Source organism: Tamandua tetradactyla, chromosome 1 (genome assembly GCF_023851605.1).
Source record: "Tamandua tetradactyla isolate mTamTet1 chromosome 1, mTamTet1.pri, whole genome shotgun sequence".
NCBI lineage: Eukaryota > Metazoa > Chordata > Mammalia > Pilosa > Myrmecophagidae > Tamandua > Tamandua tetradactyla.
This window is the reverse complement of record NC_135327.1, coordinates 228,792,714-228,815,667: the sequence shown is the minus strand read 5'-3', so window position 1 is coordinate 228,815,667 and position 22,954 is coordinate 228,792,714. Positions and strand designations below refer to the sequence as shown.

Below are 22,954 nucleotides of genomic sequence, written 5' to 3'. Positions count from 1 at the left end.
AATCTCCAGAATAAACCAATTAAGGTAATTAAATGTCCAGACGCCAGCAAAAAATAACAAATCACACCAGAAAAATTGAAGATACCGCCCAGTCAAAGGAACAAACCAATAGTTCAAATGAGATACAGGAGCTGAGACAACTAATTCTGAGTATACGAACAGAAATGGAAAACCTCTTCAAAAACGAAATCAATGAATTGAGGGAGGACATGAAGAAGGCAAGGAATGAACAAAAAGAAGAAATGGAAAGTCTGAAAAAACAAAACACAGAACTTATGGGAATGAAAGATACAGTAGAAGAGATGAAAAAAACAATGGAAACCTACAATGGTAGATTTCAAGAGACAGAGGTTAGAATTAGTGAACTGGAGGATGGAATATCTGAAATCCAAAAAGAAACAGAAACTATAGGGAAAAGAATGGAAAAATATGAGCAGGGGCTCAGGGAATTGAATGATAATATGAAGCGCACAAATATACATGTTGTGGGTGTCCCAGAAGGAGAAGAGAAGGGAAAAGGAAGGGAAAAACTAATGGAAGAAATTATCACTGAAAATTTCCCAACTCTTATGAAAGACCTAAAATTAAAGATCCAAGAAGTGCAGCGCACCCCAAAGAGATTAGACCCAAATAGGCGTTCCCCAAGACACTTACTAGTTAGAATGTCAGAGGTCAAAGAGAAAGAGAGGATCTTGAAAGCAGCGAGAGAGAAGCAATCCATCACATACAACGGAAACCCAATAAGACTATGTGTAGATTTCTCAGCAGAAACCATGGAAGCTAGAAGACAGTGGGATGATATATTTAAGTTACTAAAAGAGAAAAACTTCCAACCAAGACTCCTATATCCAGCAAAATTGTCCTTCAAAAATGAGGGAGAAATTAAAACATTCTCAGACAAAAAGTCACTGAGAGAATCTGTGACCAAGAGACCAGCTCTGCCAGAAATACTAAAGGGAGCACTAGAGACAGATACGAAAAGACAGAAGAGAGAGGTGTGGAGAAGAGTGTAGAAAGAAGGAAAATTAGATATGATATATAAAATACAAAAGGTAAAATGGTAGAGGAAAGTACTACCCAAACAGTAATAACACTAAATGTTAATGGACTGAACTCCCCAATCAAAAGTCATAGACTGATCTTATGAATCTTACAACTGGAGGTGGTTTTATGGACCTTTAACCTAAAGCAAGAGCACTGAAGAAGGAAATAAATAAATGGGAACTCCTCAAAATTAAACAGTTTTGTACATCAAAGAACTTCATCAAGAAAGTAGAAAGACAGCCTACACAATGGGAGACAATATTTGGAAATGACATATCAGATAAAAGTCTAGTATCCAGAATATATAAAGAGATTGTTCAACTCAACAACAAAAAGACAGCCAACCCAATTACAAAATGGGAAAAAGACTTGAACAGACACCTACCAGAAGAGGAAATACGGATGGCCAAGAGGCACATGAAGAGATGCTCAATGTCCCTGGCCATTAGAGAAATGCAAATCAAAACCACAATGAGATATCATCTCACACCCACCAGAATGGCCATTATCAACAAAACAGAAAATGACAAGTGCTGGAGAGGATGCGGAGAAAGAGGCACACTTATCCACTGTTGGTGGGAATGTCAAAGGGTGCAACCACTGTGGAAGGCAGTGTGGCGGTTCCTCAAAAAGCTGAATATAGAATTGCCATACGACCCAGCAATACCATTGCTGGGAATCTACTCAAAGGACTTAAGGGCAAAGACACAAACGGACATTTGCACAGCGTTATTTACAATTGCAAAGAGATGGAAACAGCCAAAATGTCCATCAACAGAAGAATGGCTAAATAAACTGTGGTATATACATACGATGGAATATTATGCAGCTTTAAGACAAGATAAACTTATGAAGCATGTAATAACATGGATGGACCTAGAGAATATTATGCTGAGTGAGTCCAGCCAAAAACTAAAGGACAAATACTGTATGGTCCCACTGATGTGAACGGACATTCGAGAATAAACTTGAAATATGTCATTGGTAACAGAGTCCAGCAGGAGTTAGAAACAGGGTAAGATAATGGATAATTGGAGCTGAAGGGATACAGACTGTGCAACAGGACTAGATACAAAAACTCAAAAATGGACAGCACAATAATACCTAATTGCAAAGTAATCATGTTAAAACACTGAATGAAGCTGCATCTGAGCTATAGGGTTTTTTTTTTTACTATTATTACTACTTTTATTTCTTTTCTCTATATTAACATTTTACATCTTTTTCTGTTGTGTTGCTAGTTCCTCTAAACCGATGCAAATGTACTAAGAAACGATGATCATGCATCTATGTGATGATGTTAAGAATTACTGATTGCATATGTAGAACGGTAGGATTTCTAAATGTTGTGTTAATTTCTTTCTTTCTTTTTTTCTTTCTTTCCGTTAATAAAAAAATAAAAAAAAGTAAAAAAAAAAGTCATAGACTGGCAGAATGGATTAAAAAACAGGATCCTTCTATATGCTGTCTACAGGAAACACATCTTAGACCCAAAGATAAACATAGGTTGAAAGTGAAAGGTTGGGAAAAGATATTTCATGCAAATAACAACCAGAAAAGAGCAGGAGTAGCTATACTAATATCCAACAAATTAGACTTCAAATGTAAAGCAGTTAAAAGAGACAAAGAAGGATACTATCTACTAATAAAAGGAACTATTCAACAAGAAGACATAACAATCATAAATATTTATGCACCGAACCAGAATGCCCCAAAATACGTGAGGCATACACTGCAAATACTGAAAAGGGAAATAGACACATCTACCATAATAGTTGGAGACTTCAATTCCCCACTCTCATCAATGGACAGAACATCTAGACAGAGGATCAATAAAGAAACAGAGAATTTGAATATTACAATAAATGAGCTAGACTTAACAGACATTTATAGGGCATTACACCCCACAACAGCAGGATACACCTTTTTCTCAAGTGCTCATAGATCATTCTCAAAGACAGACCATATGCTGGGTCACAAAGCAAGTCTCAACAAATTTAAAAAGAATGAAATCATACACAACACTTTCTCAGATCATAAAGGACTGAAGTTGGAAAGCAATAGTAGGCAGAGTGCCAGAAAATTCACAAGTACATGGAGGCTCAACAACATACTCTTAAACAACCAGTGGGTCAAGGAAGAAATTACAAGAGAAATTAGTAAATACCTCGAGGCGAATGAAAATGAAAACACAACATATCAAAACCTATGGGGCGCAGCAAAGGCAGTTATTATGTGTTTGTCACTTTTACATATATATTTCATTTAATTTTCACAGTATGCTTTGTTATCTATCTTCCTTCAATGTATGTACTGATGCCATGTATCCAAAATGGCATATAAATCTTGTGTACACATTTTAGTCAACACAGGGGCATTTTTCTTATTTTGTGCTTTCACATTATCTTCGTCTGTTAAGCTCTAAAACCAAGCTGTGATCATTCTCTTTTCCCACTCAGAGAAAGCTACTACAGCAGGATGAGTTACTGAGAATTTAATATAGCAGGACATGAAAACTTTTACTGCTTAAAAGAAGTGTGTCCCTGACTGGAAGTAAACCGTGCTTACTGAAGCCATTAGGTTTCACTATGCATGAAATGGTGGGGAAAAGGGGAGAAAACCAATGTAAATAAATGGAAGTACTGAGGGAAAGGTAAGCTGATGGTGGAGGGGGGAGTTCCAGGAGCTATGAGGTGCCAGGACTTTGGAGGGAGGGGCAGCACTTCTGCCTGGGAGGTGAGCCTGAGCACGTGGAGGCAGTGCTGGGGTGAACCTGGCAGGCAGAGAGGGTAGCTGCCAGTGGGCTGTTTGTCACATCGGAGACCACAGCTGCCACACTGGCCCAAGGAGGGGAACCAACTAACACCAACTCCACTGAGCAACTTGTGTTAGGGATGACATGGGGGCATTGTGACCCAAAGAATGTGTGACAATGGTGGGTGATGGCTTAAAGCCAGTAATTTTGTTGGGAAGATCTACAGATTTGATATTTCTGAACTCTAGTGCTATAAAAAAAGCTAGATCTCTGGGAGACTCTTGAAAAATACTGGTATTTGGTCAATATTTAGAGCAGGCAATTTTAATGCACTTAAAATTAAAATTTTAGTAAAGTAAGAATGCCAAACATGTAAATAGTGAACCAATCTCCAGTTTTCTGAGCTGTCAAATCACTTGGTCCTTTATCTCATGATGATCAAAACAGCCCTAAAGATTATTTTTAATAGCTTCATACAGTAATTCACTCATTGGGGTATCTTCTCTTAAGAGACATTGGTCAGAAAAAGTTTTCAATTTCTTTTTGAAATTTTCCTTAATGGGATAAATGTCTTTAATATACTTAGCAAAATACATGATTTATGGTAGGCAAAGTTCAAATTTACCTTATGGAGTCAGCAGATAGTCTAGATCTACATGCCATACACAAATTATTTGGAAAACATAAAAATGCTTTAGAAAGTTTATGTCAAACAACTAATTTTATTAAAGAGTAAACTAATGAATAATTGAAATATTCAGTGGCAAGCTAGTACTCTCAATGATAAATACATATGTTGACTCCTAGAGTAACAAACAGAGCTTATAACAGAAATTTAGGTTATGAGATGAATTACAATAAAAAGCTTTAAAAAAGAAAATCCTGTTCTTAACAATCAAACAGTTCAATCTAGGTAGTTTTTTAGATAGCTGAAGATCTAACAACAAAAATGTCTCACCAAGAAAAGGGGAAAATTCAACTTCTGCAAGTGGAGAATTCTTAATATTCTCACAGGCAGTGGGGACAGCCAAAGCAATAAGCCAAACCTCCAATCTTGGGGTTTGTTCAAATGAAACTTAATCCCACAAAGCATAGGCTAAGCCTACTTAAAATTAGGCCTAAAAATTACCCCCAACAGAACCTCTTCTGTTGTCCGATGTGGCCTCTCTCTCTCTCTCTCTCTCTGCCAACACAGCAAGCAAACTCACTGCCCTCCCCCTCTCTACGTGGGACATGACTCCCAGGGGTGTGGACCTACCTGGCAACATGGGACAGAAATCCTAGAATGAGCTGGAACTCAGCATCAAGGGATTGAGAAAACCTTGTCAACCAAAAGGGGGAAGAGCGAAATGGGACAAAATAAAGTATCAGTGGCTAGAAGATTCCAAACAGAGTTGAGAGGTTATCCTGGAGGTTATTCTTATGCATTAAATAGATATCACCTTGTTAGTCAAGATGTAATGGAGAGGCTGGAGGGAACTGCCTGAAAATGTGGAGCTGTGCTCTGGTGGCCATGTTTCTTGAAGATAATTGTATGACGACATGGCTGTTGCAGTGTGACTGTGTGGTTTTGAAAGCCTTGTGTTTGATGCTCCTTTTGTCTGCCTTACCAATGGGTAGTAAAACATACGGATTAAAAATAAATAAATAATAGGGGAAATAAATGTTAAAATAAATTTAGTAGATTGAAATACTGGTGATCGGTGAAGGGGAGGGGTAAGGGGTATGGTATGCATGAATTTTTTCCTGTCTTCTTTTTATTGCTTTTCCTGAATTGATGCAGATGTTCTCGGAAATGACCATGATGATGAATACACAACTATGTGATGATAGTGTGAATTACTGATTATACAACAAGAACGGAACGATCATATGATAAGAATGTTTGTGTTTATATGTGGTTATGTATCATAAATAAAAAATAAATTAATTAAAAAAGGAAGGGAGGGGTAAGGGGTATAGTACATATGAATTTTTTCTGTTGTCTTTATTTCTTTTTCTGAATTGATGCAAATGTTCTAAGAAATGATCATGATGATGAATATGCAACTATGTGATGATATTGTGAAATACTGACTATATATGTAGATCGGAATGATCATATGTTAAGAATGTTTGTGTTTCTTTGTTGTCATATGTTTTTTAATTTTAAAACTAATAAAAAAAATTAAAAAAAAACAAAAGTCCCACCAATACTCCAACGTAGTCAAGTTTCTTACTGTTCTGTTAAGACATGGGAAAGATACTCATTTTGATAGGTTTAAAGTCATCTCCTTAGGCAAGAACAGAAAAGTAATAGAGTAAACGACTGTAGTATCATAACAGATGACTTAATAACATAGGCAGAGAAGAAATTGATAAAAAGAGCAGGAAACAGGCTGGTATTTATATGTTGCAAATATTTCCTAAACACCAGCAGCAAAATCTACATTATTATTTACAGCAGTAAATCCTAGAGACAATTATAGATACTGAGGGATGGATGAATCAGTCAGAGTGAAAATTTTATACTTTCCTCAACACAGAGATTTATCTAAAGAGTTAAAAAAAAAAAAGTCACAAAACCCCATTTTCCCAAGGAGCTATGTGCTGGAGCCCACTCAAACGAGACCTTGACAGCCAGTTATGAGACACATCCACCATTAGAAACGAAACTGCATCAAGTCCCAATCAACTACGTCACACTAAAAACAAGGCCATAAACCCCAACCCTGCCTGCCTGGGACGCACTCGCTGCACTGGATCTACACAGTGGGAAAGCGGAAGAGAGGCGCGAGTGGCCCTGGCCATGCAGCTGGAACACCACCTCAACAGCACAACCAAACACCTATCAAACAAAACAGTCTCTCAAATTTGAAAAGGGGAAATAAACAAATGCTTCCATTTAAATGGCTGGAAATGCGTTCACTCTTAAATACTCCTTTTCCCCAGAGTCAGCAAGTAAGTAAAATGGCGAAGCGCGAAGTGCAGCGCTAACTGTAGGACTAGGTTTCCTGCCTGGAAGATGGCATGGCTTCCAGACGCGCATCTTCTTTCAGGCCTTCCCCCGTGGCCCTCACCAGGCCCACTTAGCTTAGATAATAAACTCAACCAGGGCATAGCCTTCAGTAGGAAGGGAACTAAAGAATGGTTTTACTTTTTATTTTATTCACTGAGGCCCAGGGAGAGCTGATGACAGAACAAGAAAGTCCTGTCACCTACATAAAATACTGTGAAACAGGGACACTAAGCCACATGGGAGGAGAAAGGAACGATTTTGTGTTGTTTGGTTTCTTAAACTTTTTATTTTGAAATACTTTCAAACTTACAGGACAGTTACAAAATAATTCTGACAAAGAACTACCACAGACTCTTCCTGCCCCTCACCCCATACCCAGATCTATCAATTTTAACATTTTGCCACATTTGCCATAACATTCTAGTTATCAACCCATAAAACTATAAATCCATCTATCTGTCTCTTTGTTCATCATTCCATTTTCTGAACACCTGAGTGTAGGTTGTATACGTCATGCTCCTCGAATTCTTAACACTGCCATGTACATTTCCTGTTCCCTTATGTATCCCTCATTGAGTGCAGTTATCAAGTTCAGGAAACTTAACATTGATATAAACATACAGTCTGTGTTCCAATTTATTCTCATTTCCCAGCAATGTCCTTTTAAGCCTTCTCTCCTTCCTTATTAGATCCCATCCTGGATCACTATTGCCTTTTACTGTCAATGTCTCTTTAACTGCTCTTTCGTTTCTTGTACTTTATTGTGGGAACATGATCAACCTAAACTTTCCACCTCAGCCGCTCCCAAGCATTAATCACATTCTCTGGGTTGCATTACTCCCCACCACCACCACCACTTTCTATTACTAAAGCTTTCCCATCTCCCCAAAGAGAATGCTACACTCATTATGCACAATTCCCCAGCCCCCGATTCCACTTTGTATCTCTATGAATTTGTATATTCTCCAATATTTCCTTTGTAGTTAACCTGGGGCTTAAATTTAACATCTTACATTTGAAACAATCTCATTTGCTTTGATACCAACTTAACTTGAATAGTATATTCAAACATTTATGTTCCTAAATGCCTCTATCCCCTTCACCTTTAAGAAGTTCTTGTCACTAATTACCTGCTTCTATATCATGAGTTCAAAATCACTGATTTATTATTGCATTTTATACATTTGTCTTTTAGATCCTGTAGGAAGTAAAAAGTGGAGCTATAAACAAAAATACAAGAGTACTGGCATTTATATTTACCTTTGCCATTACCCTCATCTTTATTTCTTTATGTGCCTTCAAACTATTTTTATATTGTCCTTTCCTCTCAACCTGCGGAACTTTCTTTAGCATATAATGCTGGTCTAGTGGTGACAAAGTCCCTCAGCTTTTCTTTATCTGGGACTGTCCTAATCCCTCCCTTATTGTTGAAAGACACTTTTGCTGGACATAGAACTCCTGGTTGGCATTACTTTTGCTTTCAGCATTTCACTTATGTCATCCCACTAACATCTTGTTTCTATGGTTTCCAATGAGAAATTGGCACTTAGAGGCTCCCTTGTACGTGACACACTGTTTCTCTTTTGCAGCTGCCAGGATTTTATCTTTATCTTTGACATTCAACAATTGATTATAATATACCACATTACGGGTCTAATTGGGTTTATCATGCTTGGAGATTGCTGAGCAACTTTTTTATGTGTATATCAATGCTTTTCATTAAATCTGGTTTTCAGCCATTGTAGATTCTTTCTTGACAGCTCCAATCTCCTGTGGAACCCCTCTAGGGAATTTTAAATTTCTGTAACTGTGGTCATCAGCTCTGTTTGGCTCCTTTTCATAATTTCTCTCTCTAGTGATCTTCATTTTGTGTTCATCTATTGCTTTCCTGATTTCCTTTAGTTCTTTGTCCATGTTTCCCTTTAGCTATTTGAGCATATTTAGGACCATTTTTGTAAAGTCTCTGTCTGGAATGTCCCAGGTTATGTCCTCCTTGTTGATGGCTTCTAAGGCTTTAGTCTTCTCCTTTTCCTGGGCCATCAGTTCCAGTTTCTGTATGTTTTATAACCTTTTGCTGAAACCTGGACATTTTGACATTTTAACGTGTTATCACTGGGGAATGTAAGACTCCGGGGAATGTGTTCCTTAAGCTTGTATGCAACTAGTGTCATGACAGAGATTTCTTTGAATGCCCAGAGCTAATACACACACACTCACACACACACACACATACCTGAGCGCACGTGCCTTCCCAGTCTTGAGATTAACTTGTGCAAGCACACTCTTTGGGGCTTATCTATATAACGAGTTTAGAGAATCATTTAAAGTCAAAGCTTAGGGGCCTCTCTAGTCCTTTCTGCACACATATCTCATCTTGGGTTTGTGTGTGTGACCAGGAAATTCCCCAAAATATTCCCCCTTCGCTAGGAAACAGTTTCCTTTTGGCCCGGGCCCTTTCCTAGGAAGCTACTTGCTGGCTCTCCCACAGCATTCTGGGAGAGCTCAATGAGCTGCCTTCCACAGGCAGGGCTGGTCTGGGATAAGCAGGGTCCCCAGGCCCCCAGGCTGACTGGCTCAGACACAGCGTCCCAGGATGTGCCCTGGGGTTACCCTGCTCCTTCCAGAACCAGGACCAAGGATCCACTCTGGAAGTGTGGGCCAGCTCCAGGCAGAGCCGAGACGAGTGAGAATGCGGCCAACCAGGGTGCCACAAGATCCTACCACTTTTAAGTGACCATTTTCTTTATTCAGCTCTGGCCCTGTTAACTGCAGTCATTTTACAGTTTTCTGGTACTTTTGGAAAGATGTGCTTTTCAGGGACCTAGGTAACTGGCACAAGATTCTATTCTAAAAGAGCTTGCTATATTTATGGGACACTCGGCCGCAGCCACTGCGCAGACTGGACCTTTCTCGCTTCCTCTACGACAATGCCTGATAAACCCAATATGGCTGAGATTGTGAAATTCAAGAAGTCAAAACTGAAGAAGGCAGAAACACAAGAGAAAACTCCACTGCCTTCCAAAGAAATGACTGAACAGGAGAAGCAAACAGGCGAATTGTAATGAGGTGTGCACTGCCAATATGCACTGTACATTCCGCAAGCACTGCCTTCCTAGTTTACTTTTTTAGCTGTTAATCTTGTAAGATACAAAGAGCTTCTTGGATCAAGTTTAAATAAGTGTGCTGCCTCTTTTCATATCAAAGAATCAAGAACTACTGACAAGGAAGGCTGTGCCTGCCTCTCCCATCTGCCTGTCTGACTGGCAGGAAAGGAAAAGAACTTGTGGGATGGTGAAGGAAGAAACTGGGTAGGGCAACAGTGAATCTAGAGTAAAAGGAAAGCTGGTCCAAGATATCCTACAAGCTGTAAAAAGCAATCTAATCAGAATGCCATTTTTTTGTTGTTCAAATGATTTTAATTATTGGAATACACAATTTTTAAAATATGCAAATAAGTTTTAAAACAAACAAAAAAAAAGAGCTTGCTCTATTTATGGTGTAAGGCTTCCCTAACAAGTGATTATAACTTTTTTAAAATTATTAATCATAAATATGAATGGTTTTCCCACAAAAAACTGACATCTGCTTATTGGGTTTAAATCATTTAACTATATTGTTCAGAGATTTTTTTTTTTAATTAACACCAACAACTTACAAAAATGTCAGACAATTATAAAATAACAAGAAATAACCTTTTACATCTCACTTTCCACCTAATTTTCCTACTACTTAGATATATAAGTGTTTCTCTTCTGATGCAGAGAGCTGGAGACAGTCACTGACGAAAGCCTGGGCAAATTCTGGGAGAAATAACCTGCGTGTGAATCTTTCAAGAGCTTAAGAAAAGAGGAATAAAGAATTCCATTGATAGATTAATGCATAACTTACTTATATTGTTAAGTCATATGAAATCCCTGATATTTGAATGGTTTCAACCTTAAAAACGGGAACTGCATCATGTAATTCAACTCACTGTATCACATGTTCAGGGCACTATTTCTTCTATTTGAGTATTCAAACAGGCACTGTAAAATGGAGCAAGCACTACTTCTTGTGAGGGTCAAGCAAGCACAGAACAGTGTCTGGCACTTGAGATGTTAGCAATGACAATGATAACAAGCAAAATCTCCTGCTGGCCTTCTCCAGAAGCACCAGGTCTGTGTGAGCTGTTAACAGGTGTACTGGTCTCTGCCTCTGGTCGTTCATTGCAGGTCACGGGGCCTGGGCACCCGTGGTTCCACTGGTTCACACTGCGCTCTGTGTGTGATAGCACATAGAAGTGGTATTAAAATCTTCTGGGTAAATTCTCACCTGCCATGCCAGAGACTTGGGTTCCATTCCCAGAGCCTGACCATGCCAAAAAAAAACCTAGTATATACTGAATAGAACAAAACTAGTGAAGGAAAATTTTAAGGAAGCTTCTGAAGAAAGTCAATTTCTTAGCACGAAGAGTTGAGAGGTCAACTAGGACATACATTTTTCTCCATATGGTTTCTACTAATCAACAGGACAAAAGGAAAATTTAAATGTAGATAAGAACTTTGAAAATGACAGCAGGATTCCAAAAAAAAAAGAAAGCTAGAATAAGAGAAAACTTTATGTTTCAGGGTTCCACTGTTTTACAAATGTTTTAACATAATTCTCTCTATATAAGTTAGGAAATGCAACACTTTTTGTAAAATGTTAAATAATAAGGAAACTAAAACTCAGATCAAGAAGGCATTATATGCGAGAATGACAGAGGGAGGAGGGCTGGGGGCACAAATGAAATGGTGAGAAAGGGGGAAAATTCAACTTCCCCAAGCTGAATTCTTGATACTCTCACAAGCAGTGAGGACAACAAAAGCAACAGGCTGGGCCCCCAATCTTGGGGGTTGTTCATATGAAACTGAACCCCAAAAAGGATAGGTCAAGCCTACTTAAAATTAGGCCTAAGAGTCATCCCCAAGAGAACCTCTTTTGTTGCTCAGATGTGGTCTCTCTCTCCAGCCGACTCAACAAGCAATCTCACCACCCTCCCCCTGTCTACGTGGAACATGACTCCCAGGGGTGTGGACCTTCCTGGCAATGTGAGACAGAAATCCTAGAATGAGCTGAGACCCAGCATCAAGGGATTGGGAAAACCTTCTCAACCAAAAGGGGGAAGAGCAAAATGAGACAAAATAAGTTGTCAATGGCTGAGAGACTCCAAACAGAGTCGAGAGGTTATCCTGGAGGTTATTCTTATGCATTAAATAGATGTCATCTTGTTAGTCAAGATGTAATGGAGAGGCTGGTGGGAACTGCCTGAAAATGTAGAGCTGTGTTCCAGCAGCCATGTTTCTCGAAGATGATTATATAATAATACAGCTTTCACAATGTGACTGTATGATTGTGAAAACCTTGTGTCTGAAGCCCCTTTTATCTACCTTATCAACAGACAAGTAAAACATATGGAATAAAAATAAATAATAGGGGGAACAAATGTTAAATTTAGATTGAAATGTTAGTGATCAATGAAAGGGAGGAGTAAGGGGTATGGTATATATGAATTTTTTTGTTGTCTTTTTATTTCTTTTTCTGAATTAATGCAAATGTTCTAAGAAATGATCATGATGATGAATATGAACTATGTGATGATATTGTGATTACTCATTATACATGTAGAATGGAATGATCATAAGTTAAGGGAAAAAAAGGAAGGCAAAATAAAAACTTTTTCACACAGAAAAAAAAAAAAAGGCACTATACAGTGATGCTAAAGTTAGAATGCTAAGGCTAGAATACAGGTCTGGCGACCTTTCAGTCCAGTATTTTTTCTCCCCCAAGCCCCCACCATACTCTGGGAGCAGAAGTCCTACCAAGATAAACTGCTTGGGCAGTAGATTAATTTAACAAGTACTTACTGAAAGCTTAATGTGTGCACAACCTATGGTCAGTTCAGTCACAGAAACCATAGATAGAAATTCTAATGGGAAAAGAACACAAGCTTTGAAACAAAGGGATCAGGAAAGCAAGTGCTGCTTAATCACACAGTTCTATCAACACAAATGAAATGAAGTCAGAATACAGGGAAAAAAAAGTGGTTAGAGAATGACAACCAGATGTGCTCTGTTCTGAATGCATCAGTTCACCTTATGTAGCGTATATTCCTAAAGAGCTGAGTATAAACTGAATTTTGAAAATCAAAATATGTTTTAAAGGGGAGGCAACCTACTACTTAGAATACTGCATAATGGGTCTTTCGTAAAACAAGGAATTTCTTTTAGAAATCAAGCAACTCCTTCTAATTTGTCTGTAAACCAGGGGAAAGTCTATGCACCTTGTCTTATAAGCACTAAGTTCAGATTCAGGTTTGCATGTGTGGTAAAGTGCTGTAGTAATAATTCTTGGCAGACAGCAAGAATTATTACTCCAAGAGCCGCCTCCCAGCCCTCTGTAGAACAGACCCATTGGGAGAGTAGTGATGCTACTGATGAGAAACGCTTACTTTGCAGGAGACCCTGAAAGAGAAACTTTACAGCCTTCATACATTCCAAAGTATCTGGCGAACACCTGAAGTCACACCACAGGCCAAACACCTGCTTAATCCCAACCATGGAGCTGGGGAGAGTTCTCAGTGAACTACTGGGGATACGACATACTTTCAAATGTCCACATTTAAGGTCAATGGCAGGAGCTTCACATCTATTCAACAAACTGCCTACCTCACTTTCGTAACATAAATGAGAATTTATATTTTGCTTATTAGCCAAGATATGCTGCATTTTTTAGTAAATGTCAGAAATGTTCTAGTGTATAGAATTCAAGGATCACGGCCAAAAATACATGCTTTCAGAAATATCTCCAGTGTAATGTACCACCTCGACTGAACCCTACAGAGACCCAAATGCAAAAAAGGAAAGCCATGACAAAAAAACAGGCTCAAGGGCAATGCTATGGTGGCTCAGTGGCAGAATTCTCACCTGCCATGCTGGAGAACCGTTTTGATTCTTGGAGCCTGCCCATGTCAAACTAAAACAGGCTCAATACTCAAAGATGAAATCGAGATAACTAGGCTAGCTCAGGAGACAATACAAGCACAGGTGGGAAGCCAACTACAGGCCTATAAAAACAAAACATGACAACGCAGGATATTTCTCTAAGTTCCAACTATTACAAAATTAAAAGTTTAATGTGAAATATATTTATCTGACAAATCTATATAACATACAACATTTATTCGGAAACAATTCCAAACTTACAGAAAAGATGCACAAATAAGAGAAAAACAATGCACCAATTTTTTTCCTATTTTTTTAACTGTGAAATAAATACAAAAATGATAAATTTTAAAGTACATTTTGATAAGGAGTTTTAGAACAAATTTCAAAGGATGATACGTATGGGTTACAGTTCCACATTTTTCAAGTATTTCTTTCTAGCTGCTCTAAGACAATGAAGACTAGAAAGTATCAATATAATGATTCAGCAGTCATATTCATGTGTTAAATCCTATCTTCTCTGATATAACTCCTTCTCCTTCGATCCTCCTCCCGATCTTTGTGGATATTTGGGCAATGACCATTCTAACGTCTTCATTTTGAAAACAGGTGTCAACATTATGGGGTAGGGGGATGCAAATGGTTGATGCTCTGGAGAGACCGGTAACTCTGGATTTCAGGATTTATCTGGTCTATGAATCATCTGGAGGTTTTGTTTCAAATAAATAAATGTAGCGAGTGAAATTTTAGAGTCTCAGATAAAGCTCTGGGTATTCTTCAGGGTTTACAGGAATTCTGCTGGTTGGGGCTTTGCATACCGTGGGAATTAGCAACAGCTAACTGAAGCTTGCATAAGAGTAACCTCCAAAGTAGCCTCTCAACTCTATTTGAAAGCCACTGATATCTTATTTTTTTACATTTCATTTCTCCCTTTGGTAAGAGAGGCACTGTCAACCCATGGTGCCCAAGCCAGACTCATCCCTGGGAGTCATATCCCACATTGCCAGGGAGACTCACACCCCTGGACATTGTGTCCATGTAGGGGGGAGGGTAATGATTTTGTTTGTAGAGTTAGCCTTAGAGTGAGAGAGGCCACATCTGAGGAACAAAAGAGGTTCCCTGGAAATAACTCTTACGCACAATTATAGGCAGGCTTAGTTTCTTCATTAGAAAACTAAGTTTCAAAAGAGCAAGACTCAAGATCAAGGACGTGCCCTATTGACTTAGGAGTCAATGTTTGAGACAGTATCAGAGGTTAACCTGGTAGTAAAGTTTAATAGTTCCATATTTTTTCTCCAGCCCTTCAAGGAACTTTGTAAACACTTTTAAATTACCTGCTCAACATACTCTGAAATGTATTCAGGTATTACATTAAGTTATAGAGACTTGCAAGACCTCGTTCCCAATTCTAGGTTCCAAGTAAACTGGCAAGACAGTATAACAGTATAACAATTTGGTCTGGGTTGTTATTACCACCTGTAATATTGGTAAAATCAGAGAATTGTCTTCCCCATTTCCTCTCCCACCCCATCAGCACCTACCGTGCCTGGGTAACAAAATTTCATTATCTTCTGGTTTATACATTCCATGTTTCTGTTTGTAAAAGAAAAGCTCTACATTTTCAGGCAGTTCCCTTCAGCCTCTCCATTACATCTTGACTAACGAGGTGACATCTATTTAATGCATAAGAATAACCTCCAGGATAATCTCTCGACTCTGTTTGGAGTCTCTCAGCCATTGACATTTTATTTTGTCTCATTTTGCTCTGTTATATTGTTAATATTTTGCCACATTTGTGTTATCATTGTATCTGTCTCTCTCTTTTTCTCTCTCTGCATGCCCACATATATGTGCATGGTTATTATTTATTTTTTCTGAATCATTTGGGACAGGTGCATCCAACATGCCTCTTTATCTCTTAATAGTTCTGCGTGATCTTCACTATGCAGGGATATGCTCTTTGTTTGAGTTTCCTAAGCTGCTCAAACAGATACCTTGAAATGGATCGGTTTAAATAATGGGAATTTATTTGCTCATGGTTTAAGGCTGGGAAAAAATCCACATGAAGGCATCATCAAGGTGAGGCTTTCTTCCTGAAGCCCAGCTGAGTGTGATCCGTGGCTCCTCCATCACATGGCGAGACACACAGCAGTGTGTGCTGGTCTTTCCCTTCTCTCCCAGGTCCCACTGATGCCCAGCCTCTGGCCTCCTGTGGCTTTCTCTTTCGGTCTGAATTTCATTCTCTTATAAGGGACTCCAGAAACAGGATTGAGACCAATCCTGGGCCACATCATAACCAAAGCAACTTCATCAAAATGGGTTCACACCCAAAGGAATAGTTTAAATTTAAGAATATGTTTTTCTGGGTACACACAGCTTCAAAACACCACACTCCTACATAATCAACTGTCAGGTTACTGAATTGAGGAAGTTACCATTGATACTATATCATAACCTAATCTACAGTCCATACTTCACATTTTGTGTAAATTGCCCCTAAAATGCCCTTTTTCTCCTCCAGTTCTACATGAAGTATTACATTTAGTTTTCATGTCTCTTTTTAGCTTTCTCAAATCTGAAATAATTCCTTAGCCACTGAGTTTCATGACAATAATAGTTTTGAAGAATACACACCAAGTTATTTTATGGAATGTTACTCAATTTTGGTTTCTCTGGTGTTTCCTCATAATTTAGTCTGGGTTGTTATTACCACCTGTAATATTGGTAAAATCAAAGCAGTGTCTTCCCCATTCCCTCTCCCACCCTATCAGCACCTACTGTGCCTGGGTAACAAAATTTCATTATCTTCTGGTTTATACATTCCAAGTTTCTTTTTGTAAAAATAAACAAGTACATGTTTCTGTACTTATTCCCCTTTACTTCTCACATAAAAAGTAGCAAATTATATATACTTATTTTTACCTTAATACTTAGAAAAAATCACTTAGCAATATATAACCTGGAAATCACTCCCTATCAATTACTGGAGATCATCTTTTTTTCCTTTTTTATAGCTACTTAGTATTTCATTGCATGTATATACTATACTTTATTCAACAACATACAAATCTCCATGTTTCCACATTTAGAAAATTTTGCAATTACAAATTTTATGCATCTCAAAGTTTCTAATCCATGAACCAGAGAGATTCAGTACCAAACCATCTTCAGCCTCTGCATTCAAGGCACACAATGGTTACACTCAGCAGCAACTGGTTGCTAAGGAGGTCTAAGTGAATTTCCCCAGGGACCAAGGTGGGGATTTGATATTTTAAGCAGTGACTGCAAATAAAGCAATTGAAATCATGCTAGTTAGGGTTCCAGATGAAAACAAGATGGAAGATCGGTTCAATATAATCAAATCCAAATTAAAGTGATAAGAAACCAGAAACAACCACCACAGACAAGATGAAAATGACTAGGCCATGTTTAAGTAATCTTACCATCATTCAGAGGAATGCTAAAAACTTAGTTTGGATTACAAAACTAATATGAATCAAGATGAGATAATTATTAAAAAAATAACAGAAGTGGGATATAAAAAGAGTATGATATTCAAGAAAGAGAAGACTTTTCTGGACTTCAGTTCCATACTGGACTGCTGAATTCCTTTATGATCCCTGCATCTTAAAAAGGGGTCCAAAAATGATTAAAGGGATGTTTTGGGTGGCTTGTCCCATATAAACACATCAAAAGGAATTATTATACACACGAGAGCTGGTCAGAAAGGGTTAGAGAGGGTTCTTTTCTACAAGAATATGAGAAAATAAACATCAGCAATAAGGATTTGGTAATACAGAGAAAAATATTTTTTAAGGTAAAGACAAATAAAAAACAAAAGTTTACCAAAGCAGGCTTCAAAATCTCCATTATAAGAGACTGGACAGATAATGATCATAACAAAACATTTGCTCACAAAGCACTAGATCCTAAATTTTCAAAAGCAATAAGAATGAAAAAAGAAAAACAACAAAACAAAACCCTGTTATATCTGCCTTCAAAGAATATCCTGTCCATTTCAGGAGAAGACACCAACACAAGACACAAAGAACAAGCGAGTGCCTTGAGTGTGAATACAGTAAGGGGCCAGAGAAGGTAGAGATTTGGGGGTTAAAGCTCATCCTTGAAGGTACAAAGGGTTTGAAAGGTAAAGAATATTCTGTCCATTTCAGGAGAAGACAGTAACACAAGACACAAAGAACAAGCGAGTGCCTTGAGTGTGAATACAGTAAGGGGCCAGAGAAGGTAGAGATTTGGGGGTTAAAGCTCATCCTTGAAGGTACAAAGGGTTTGAAAGGTAAAGATAAGAATAAAGAGCACCCTACGAGAAAAAAATCAAAGTTTTATCAAGACTAGCTTCCATAAAGTATCTTCACATGTATCTTTGATCTAGCACTCTAAGTACTAGAAAACCCAAACAACTGTTTTCAAAAAAAAGTCTAAAATAATCATCACTTTTTAAAATCACCCAGGATCCTCACTGGAGAAAGACGCAGCATAATGCATGGCAGGTGGTGGGTACAAGCAGCCAGCAGCACCGGCCAGGGGCCAGGACCGAGAGGGCACTGCCATCTCGCAGCCCCTCGCTCATGCCACTCAGCTGTGACGCTTCTCAGTTATTTACGTATTTCAGTAAGTCGCAAGGCTTTAAAGGGTTAACCTGCACGTGAGCCACAACTGTGTCTGTATGTACTTAGACTGACAAATAGGTTACACGCAAAAATATCTTCTGAAATTAATCTTTCTGGGGCACGTTAATATGAAACTGGGAACATGACAGGTCACCAGGAGAACAACCAAGATTTGGGTCCTAAACCCAGTCACCGTCACTTTCACAGTCTTGGCCACTCTCTTAAGGTGATACCGAGCCCTCAACAATATGCTCAAAATACAGCCACAGAGCCCTAACAGATAACAGACATATTATATGCCTTCATCTGCATGCTAGCTTCTGCTAGTGTAGCTTAAGATTACAGTAACATTTTTGGTAGTCTAGTAGGAAAATTAAGTTATGAAAAATGGAGAGGCAACAGGTGCAAATCTACATTACCTTGAGTTAGGCAACAGATTTCTAAACACGATACCAAAATGCATACTGGTTATATAAAGCAATAATAACAATAGCTTGCGGGCATAACAGGTATATAGAAATGAAATTTTAAAAGCCAAGAGGAAGACAGATAATGTAGAGGGTCTACTGCCTCAGAATAAAAAAGGAATACAACATACCAAACTTACCAGATGCAATGAAAGCAGTGTTCAGAAGAAAACTTTTAGCTATAAATGCCTACCTTGAAAAAAGAATAAAGATCTCATATCAATAACCCAACTTTTCATGGAGCAAACTAAACTGCAGGGCATCACAGGGAGGAAATAAAACAGATTAGAAAGGAGATAAAGAAAACGAGATGATAAGAAAACAATAAGGAAGCTCACAAAGTGAAAAGTTGGTTCTTTGGAAAGACCAACAAAATTAAGAGAACTTAAGCTAGACTGACCAAGAAAAAAAGAGAGACTAAATTACTAAAATCAGGAAAGAAAGAAGAGACATTACAACCAACCCTACAGAAATAAAAAAGAATTATAAGGAAATAAATGCTAATATATTAGAAAACCTATATGAAATAGACAAATTCCTAGAAACACATAGATTATCAAAGATGACACAAGAAGAAATATAAAATCTGAGCAGACCTATAACAAGCAAAGAGATTTAGTAAGTAATCCAAAAGCTACCAACAAGGAAAGCTCAGGACCAGATGGCTTCATGGGTGAATTCTACCAAATGTTGAAAGAGTTCGTATCATTTCTTCTCAAACTCTTCAAAAAAACAGAAGAGGAGGTAACAATTCCTAACTCAATCTGTGAGGCCGGCATTACCCTGACGTAAAAGCCAGACACAAAAGGCCACATATTGTATGATTCCAATTAGATGAAAAATTTTTAAAAAACGTAAATTCATAGAGAAAGAAAGTAGATTAGCACTTGCCAGAGGAAGAGGGGAGGATGCAACTGGGACTAACTGCTAAGAGGTATACAAACGTTCTCAAATTAGATATAGGTGATGTTTCACAATATAGTGTGTATATACTCAAAATCACTGAAGAATGTACTTTAAAATGGTGAATTGTATATTACATGAAATTTAAATTTAATTGAAATTTCACAATTTAAAAGGTTATAAAAAAATCTAGTTTATCGTGTTAGGTGAAATAATGAAAGCTTAACAGTGAAATGATGAAAGCTTTCTTTGAAATTAGGAATGAAACAAGGATATATTTGGGAGATTCTAAAAATAAAAAAGGATAAAAATGGGTAACATGCAGATAAACTATTATAATTAATGAATTTAGTAAAGTTGTTAAATACAAGGTCATGAGACAAAAACTGATTGATTTCTATATGTCCAGCACAATTTTAAAACGAAATTTAAGCAACAATACTACTTACATCATCTAAAAACATCAAATATCCAGAATAAATCCAAGGAAAAAAAACATACAATATCTCCACACAAAAAACTGCAAAACTTCATTGAAAGAAATTTCAAAAGACCTATATAAATGGATTTATTCTTGGGTTTTAGATTTAACAATGTCAAGATGTTGATTCACCTAAAATGATCTATATGTTCAGTGTAATCCTAATTTTAAAAAAAATCTCAGCTGAATAATTTGTGGAAAATGACAAAGATGCCTATAAAACTTATATGAAAATGTGAAGTACTAAAAATATTTAAGATAACCTTAAAGAAGGAAAACAAAGCTGGAGAATTCAATGTATCAGACTACCACACAGCCATGTAATTAGGCCTGTGCACAAGGATGAACAAGTGGATGGATGGGGCAGAGCAGGAGGTCTGAAAACAGACCCTCAGTTATGAACACTTATTTTATGACAAAAGACAGCATTAGAACTGCTGTAGGGAGAAGTCTTTTCATTAACTGGTAGGGGCCCAACTGGTTCAGAAAAGTTTAAGAAAAAACAAAACAAAAAGAAATTTGAGATCACTACTTAACACCAAACACAAAAATAAATTTCAGTTTGATTGTAGACCTAAAAGTGAAAGGGAAAACAGGAGAGCTTCTAGAAGATAGGATACAAGTGCTCACTTCGGCAGCACATACACTAAAATTAGAACGATACCGAGAAGATTAGCATGGCCCCTGTGCAAGGATGACAAGCAGCTTCGTGAAGAATTCTATACATTTTTTGAAAGAAAAAAAAAAAAAAGAGAGAAAAAAAGGTTATGGGAGGATCTTCATAACCTTGAGATAGGAACTGATTTCTTAAACAGAACACAAATACATCAAAAAAGGAAAAGACTGATGATTAAAATCACAAAATATTAATAACTTCTGAGTATTGAAAAACACTATTAAGGGAATAGAAAGGTAACTCAGAATAGGAGAAAATGTGTAGAAGACTTACTTCTAAATTATATAAAGAACCCTTCTTAAATTAGTAAGAAAGACAAGCGACCCAATTTAAAAACAAAAACAAAAAAAGACTTGAGAAGGCACCTTACATAGGAAGATACTGATGTCCAATAAACATAAGAAAAGGCACTCACTTTCACCAATCACCAGGCATATGCAAATTGTGACCATAATTAGCTATCACTACATATCTACCAGAATGGTCACATTTTAAGACTTGACCACGAGCACTGGCAGGATGTAGATAATGGGAATTTTCATACCCTAAAGTATACTACTGCTAAAGTGTAAATGGATAAAAACATTTTAAAAACCTGCTAAGAATTATGTACTGCAGTTGGACTATGCAATTCCCCGAGTCCTGCAACTTAAGTCTCTAAATAGAACTTTACACATGTACTAAAGAGATATACTAGAATGTTCATAGGAAGACTATTCATTGTACAGCCCAAAACGAGAAACAACATAAAGGCTCACGAAAAATAAACTGTGGTATATTTATAAGTGGACTATTATATAGTAACGAAAATGAACTACTGCTACACACAACAATGGATAAATCTCACAAATACCATATTCAGTAGAGGAAGCCAGGTGCAAAAGAGTATACAAGGGATGACTCCATTCATGTCAACTTGGGAAGGCAGACACAACTGAATTAAAGCAGCAGACAGACCAGTGGTCACCTTTCCAGAAGAGGAGGCAGTGGGAGGGAGGCTGGCCACTGGCGACATTCCACTGCTGCCTTGACAACGGTTGAGCTGGCTCGCTTCCTGAGTCCACTGGGCTGCAAAGCTGTGTTTTCTGTACTCCTCGGCATGCGTTTTACCCAATTAAAGCAAGGTTTTAAAAGTTTATTTACCTGTTTTTTCTGGGTTCTGTTCCTGTTTTCCAGCCAATCGTCCATTTGTTCCTCAATTTCTTCTATAGAAGTTCCATGATCATAAGACTGAATATGTGTACTTTCTAAAGGCGTGTATACAGGAAATTCAGGTTTGGGTTTTTTTACTTTAACTTTCTTCTGTTCTAAAAAATGTTTAAAAGAACCAATTATTGAGATTTGCTAAGAACAAAAGGAATATTTAACACTTTATTCACAGACCATATCTTGAAAGAACATGAGAATACTGTTCTTTCGGGAAAACAAACTGCTCTCCTATACACAGCTGACTCTTGAGTTCCAGTGCACATTAACTACTGCATGCTTCAAAAACAAAACGCAGACACGCTGTTGGTTAGAGGATGACCATGACATAACCACCGCATCAGTTTGTATACATTTTTAGTTTTCAAAGTACTCTTCCTCAACTATTTCATTTTGGCACAATGAAAAGTGTTTTAATCCTTCCTTTATCATTTAACAGTTATATTGTCTTAGGCAGGTAACTTAATTCCTAGACCAAGTGTTGATTTTCAATTCTGTGAGTGAGCTAAATCTAACCTCAGAAGTTGCTGTGAGGATTATATATATATATATCCCCTAACATACTAACTGGCACAAAGTCGGCCCTAAAATTGGCCCTAGAAAGAATATCTGCAATTCAGAGGACAAGAAGAAAGTCGGTATTCAGAATATATAAAGAGATCTTATGAACTGGCAAGGGCCTAAACAAGCCAAGAGAAAACGGACAAAGGTAATAAATGGACGATCCACAAACAGATCCAAATGGGCAAGAAACAAGGGAAGATGCGCATACTCAAGGTTACAGAAACACAAATCAAAGTAGTAAGACAGGATTTTATACCTCTCATGTGG

General features: G+C 37.6%; 2 protein-coding genes and 1 non-coding gene across 4 annotated transcripts in view; 2 read left to right on the top strand and 1 right to left on the bottom strand.

Moving 5' to 3' along the window:
* Positions 1-22,954, bottom strand: part of DNAJC1 (DnaJ heat shock protein family (Hsp40) member C1) — a 231,150-nt gene that overhangs the window by 92,768 nt on the left and 115,428 nt on the right. For both annotated transcript variants that reach the window (XM_077154278.1, XM_077154271.1), the window contains one exon: positions 22,061-22,224. In XM_077154278.1, the coding sequence (XP_077010393.1) occupies positions 22,061-22,224 (164 nt within the window). The remainder of the gene's footprint in view (positions 1-22,060; positions 22,225-22,954) is intronic.
* On the top strand, positions 9,725-9,859 carry LOC143677814 (thymosin beta-4-like). Its single transcript, XM_077154290.1, has one exon. It carries the CDS (start codon positions 9,725-9,727, stop codon positions 9,857-9,859), a length of 135 nt encoding a protein of 44 aa, XP_077010405.1.
* Positions 20,864-20,970, top strand: LOC143652977 (U6 spliceosomal RNA). The gene has a single exon (XR_013160994.1). It is a non-coding gene; the product is annotated as a U6 spliceosomal RNA (small nuclear RNA).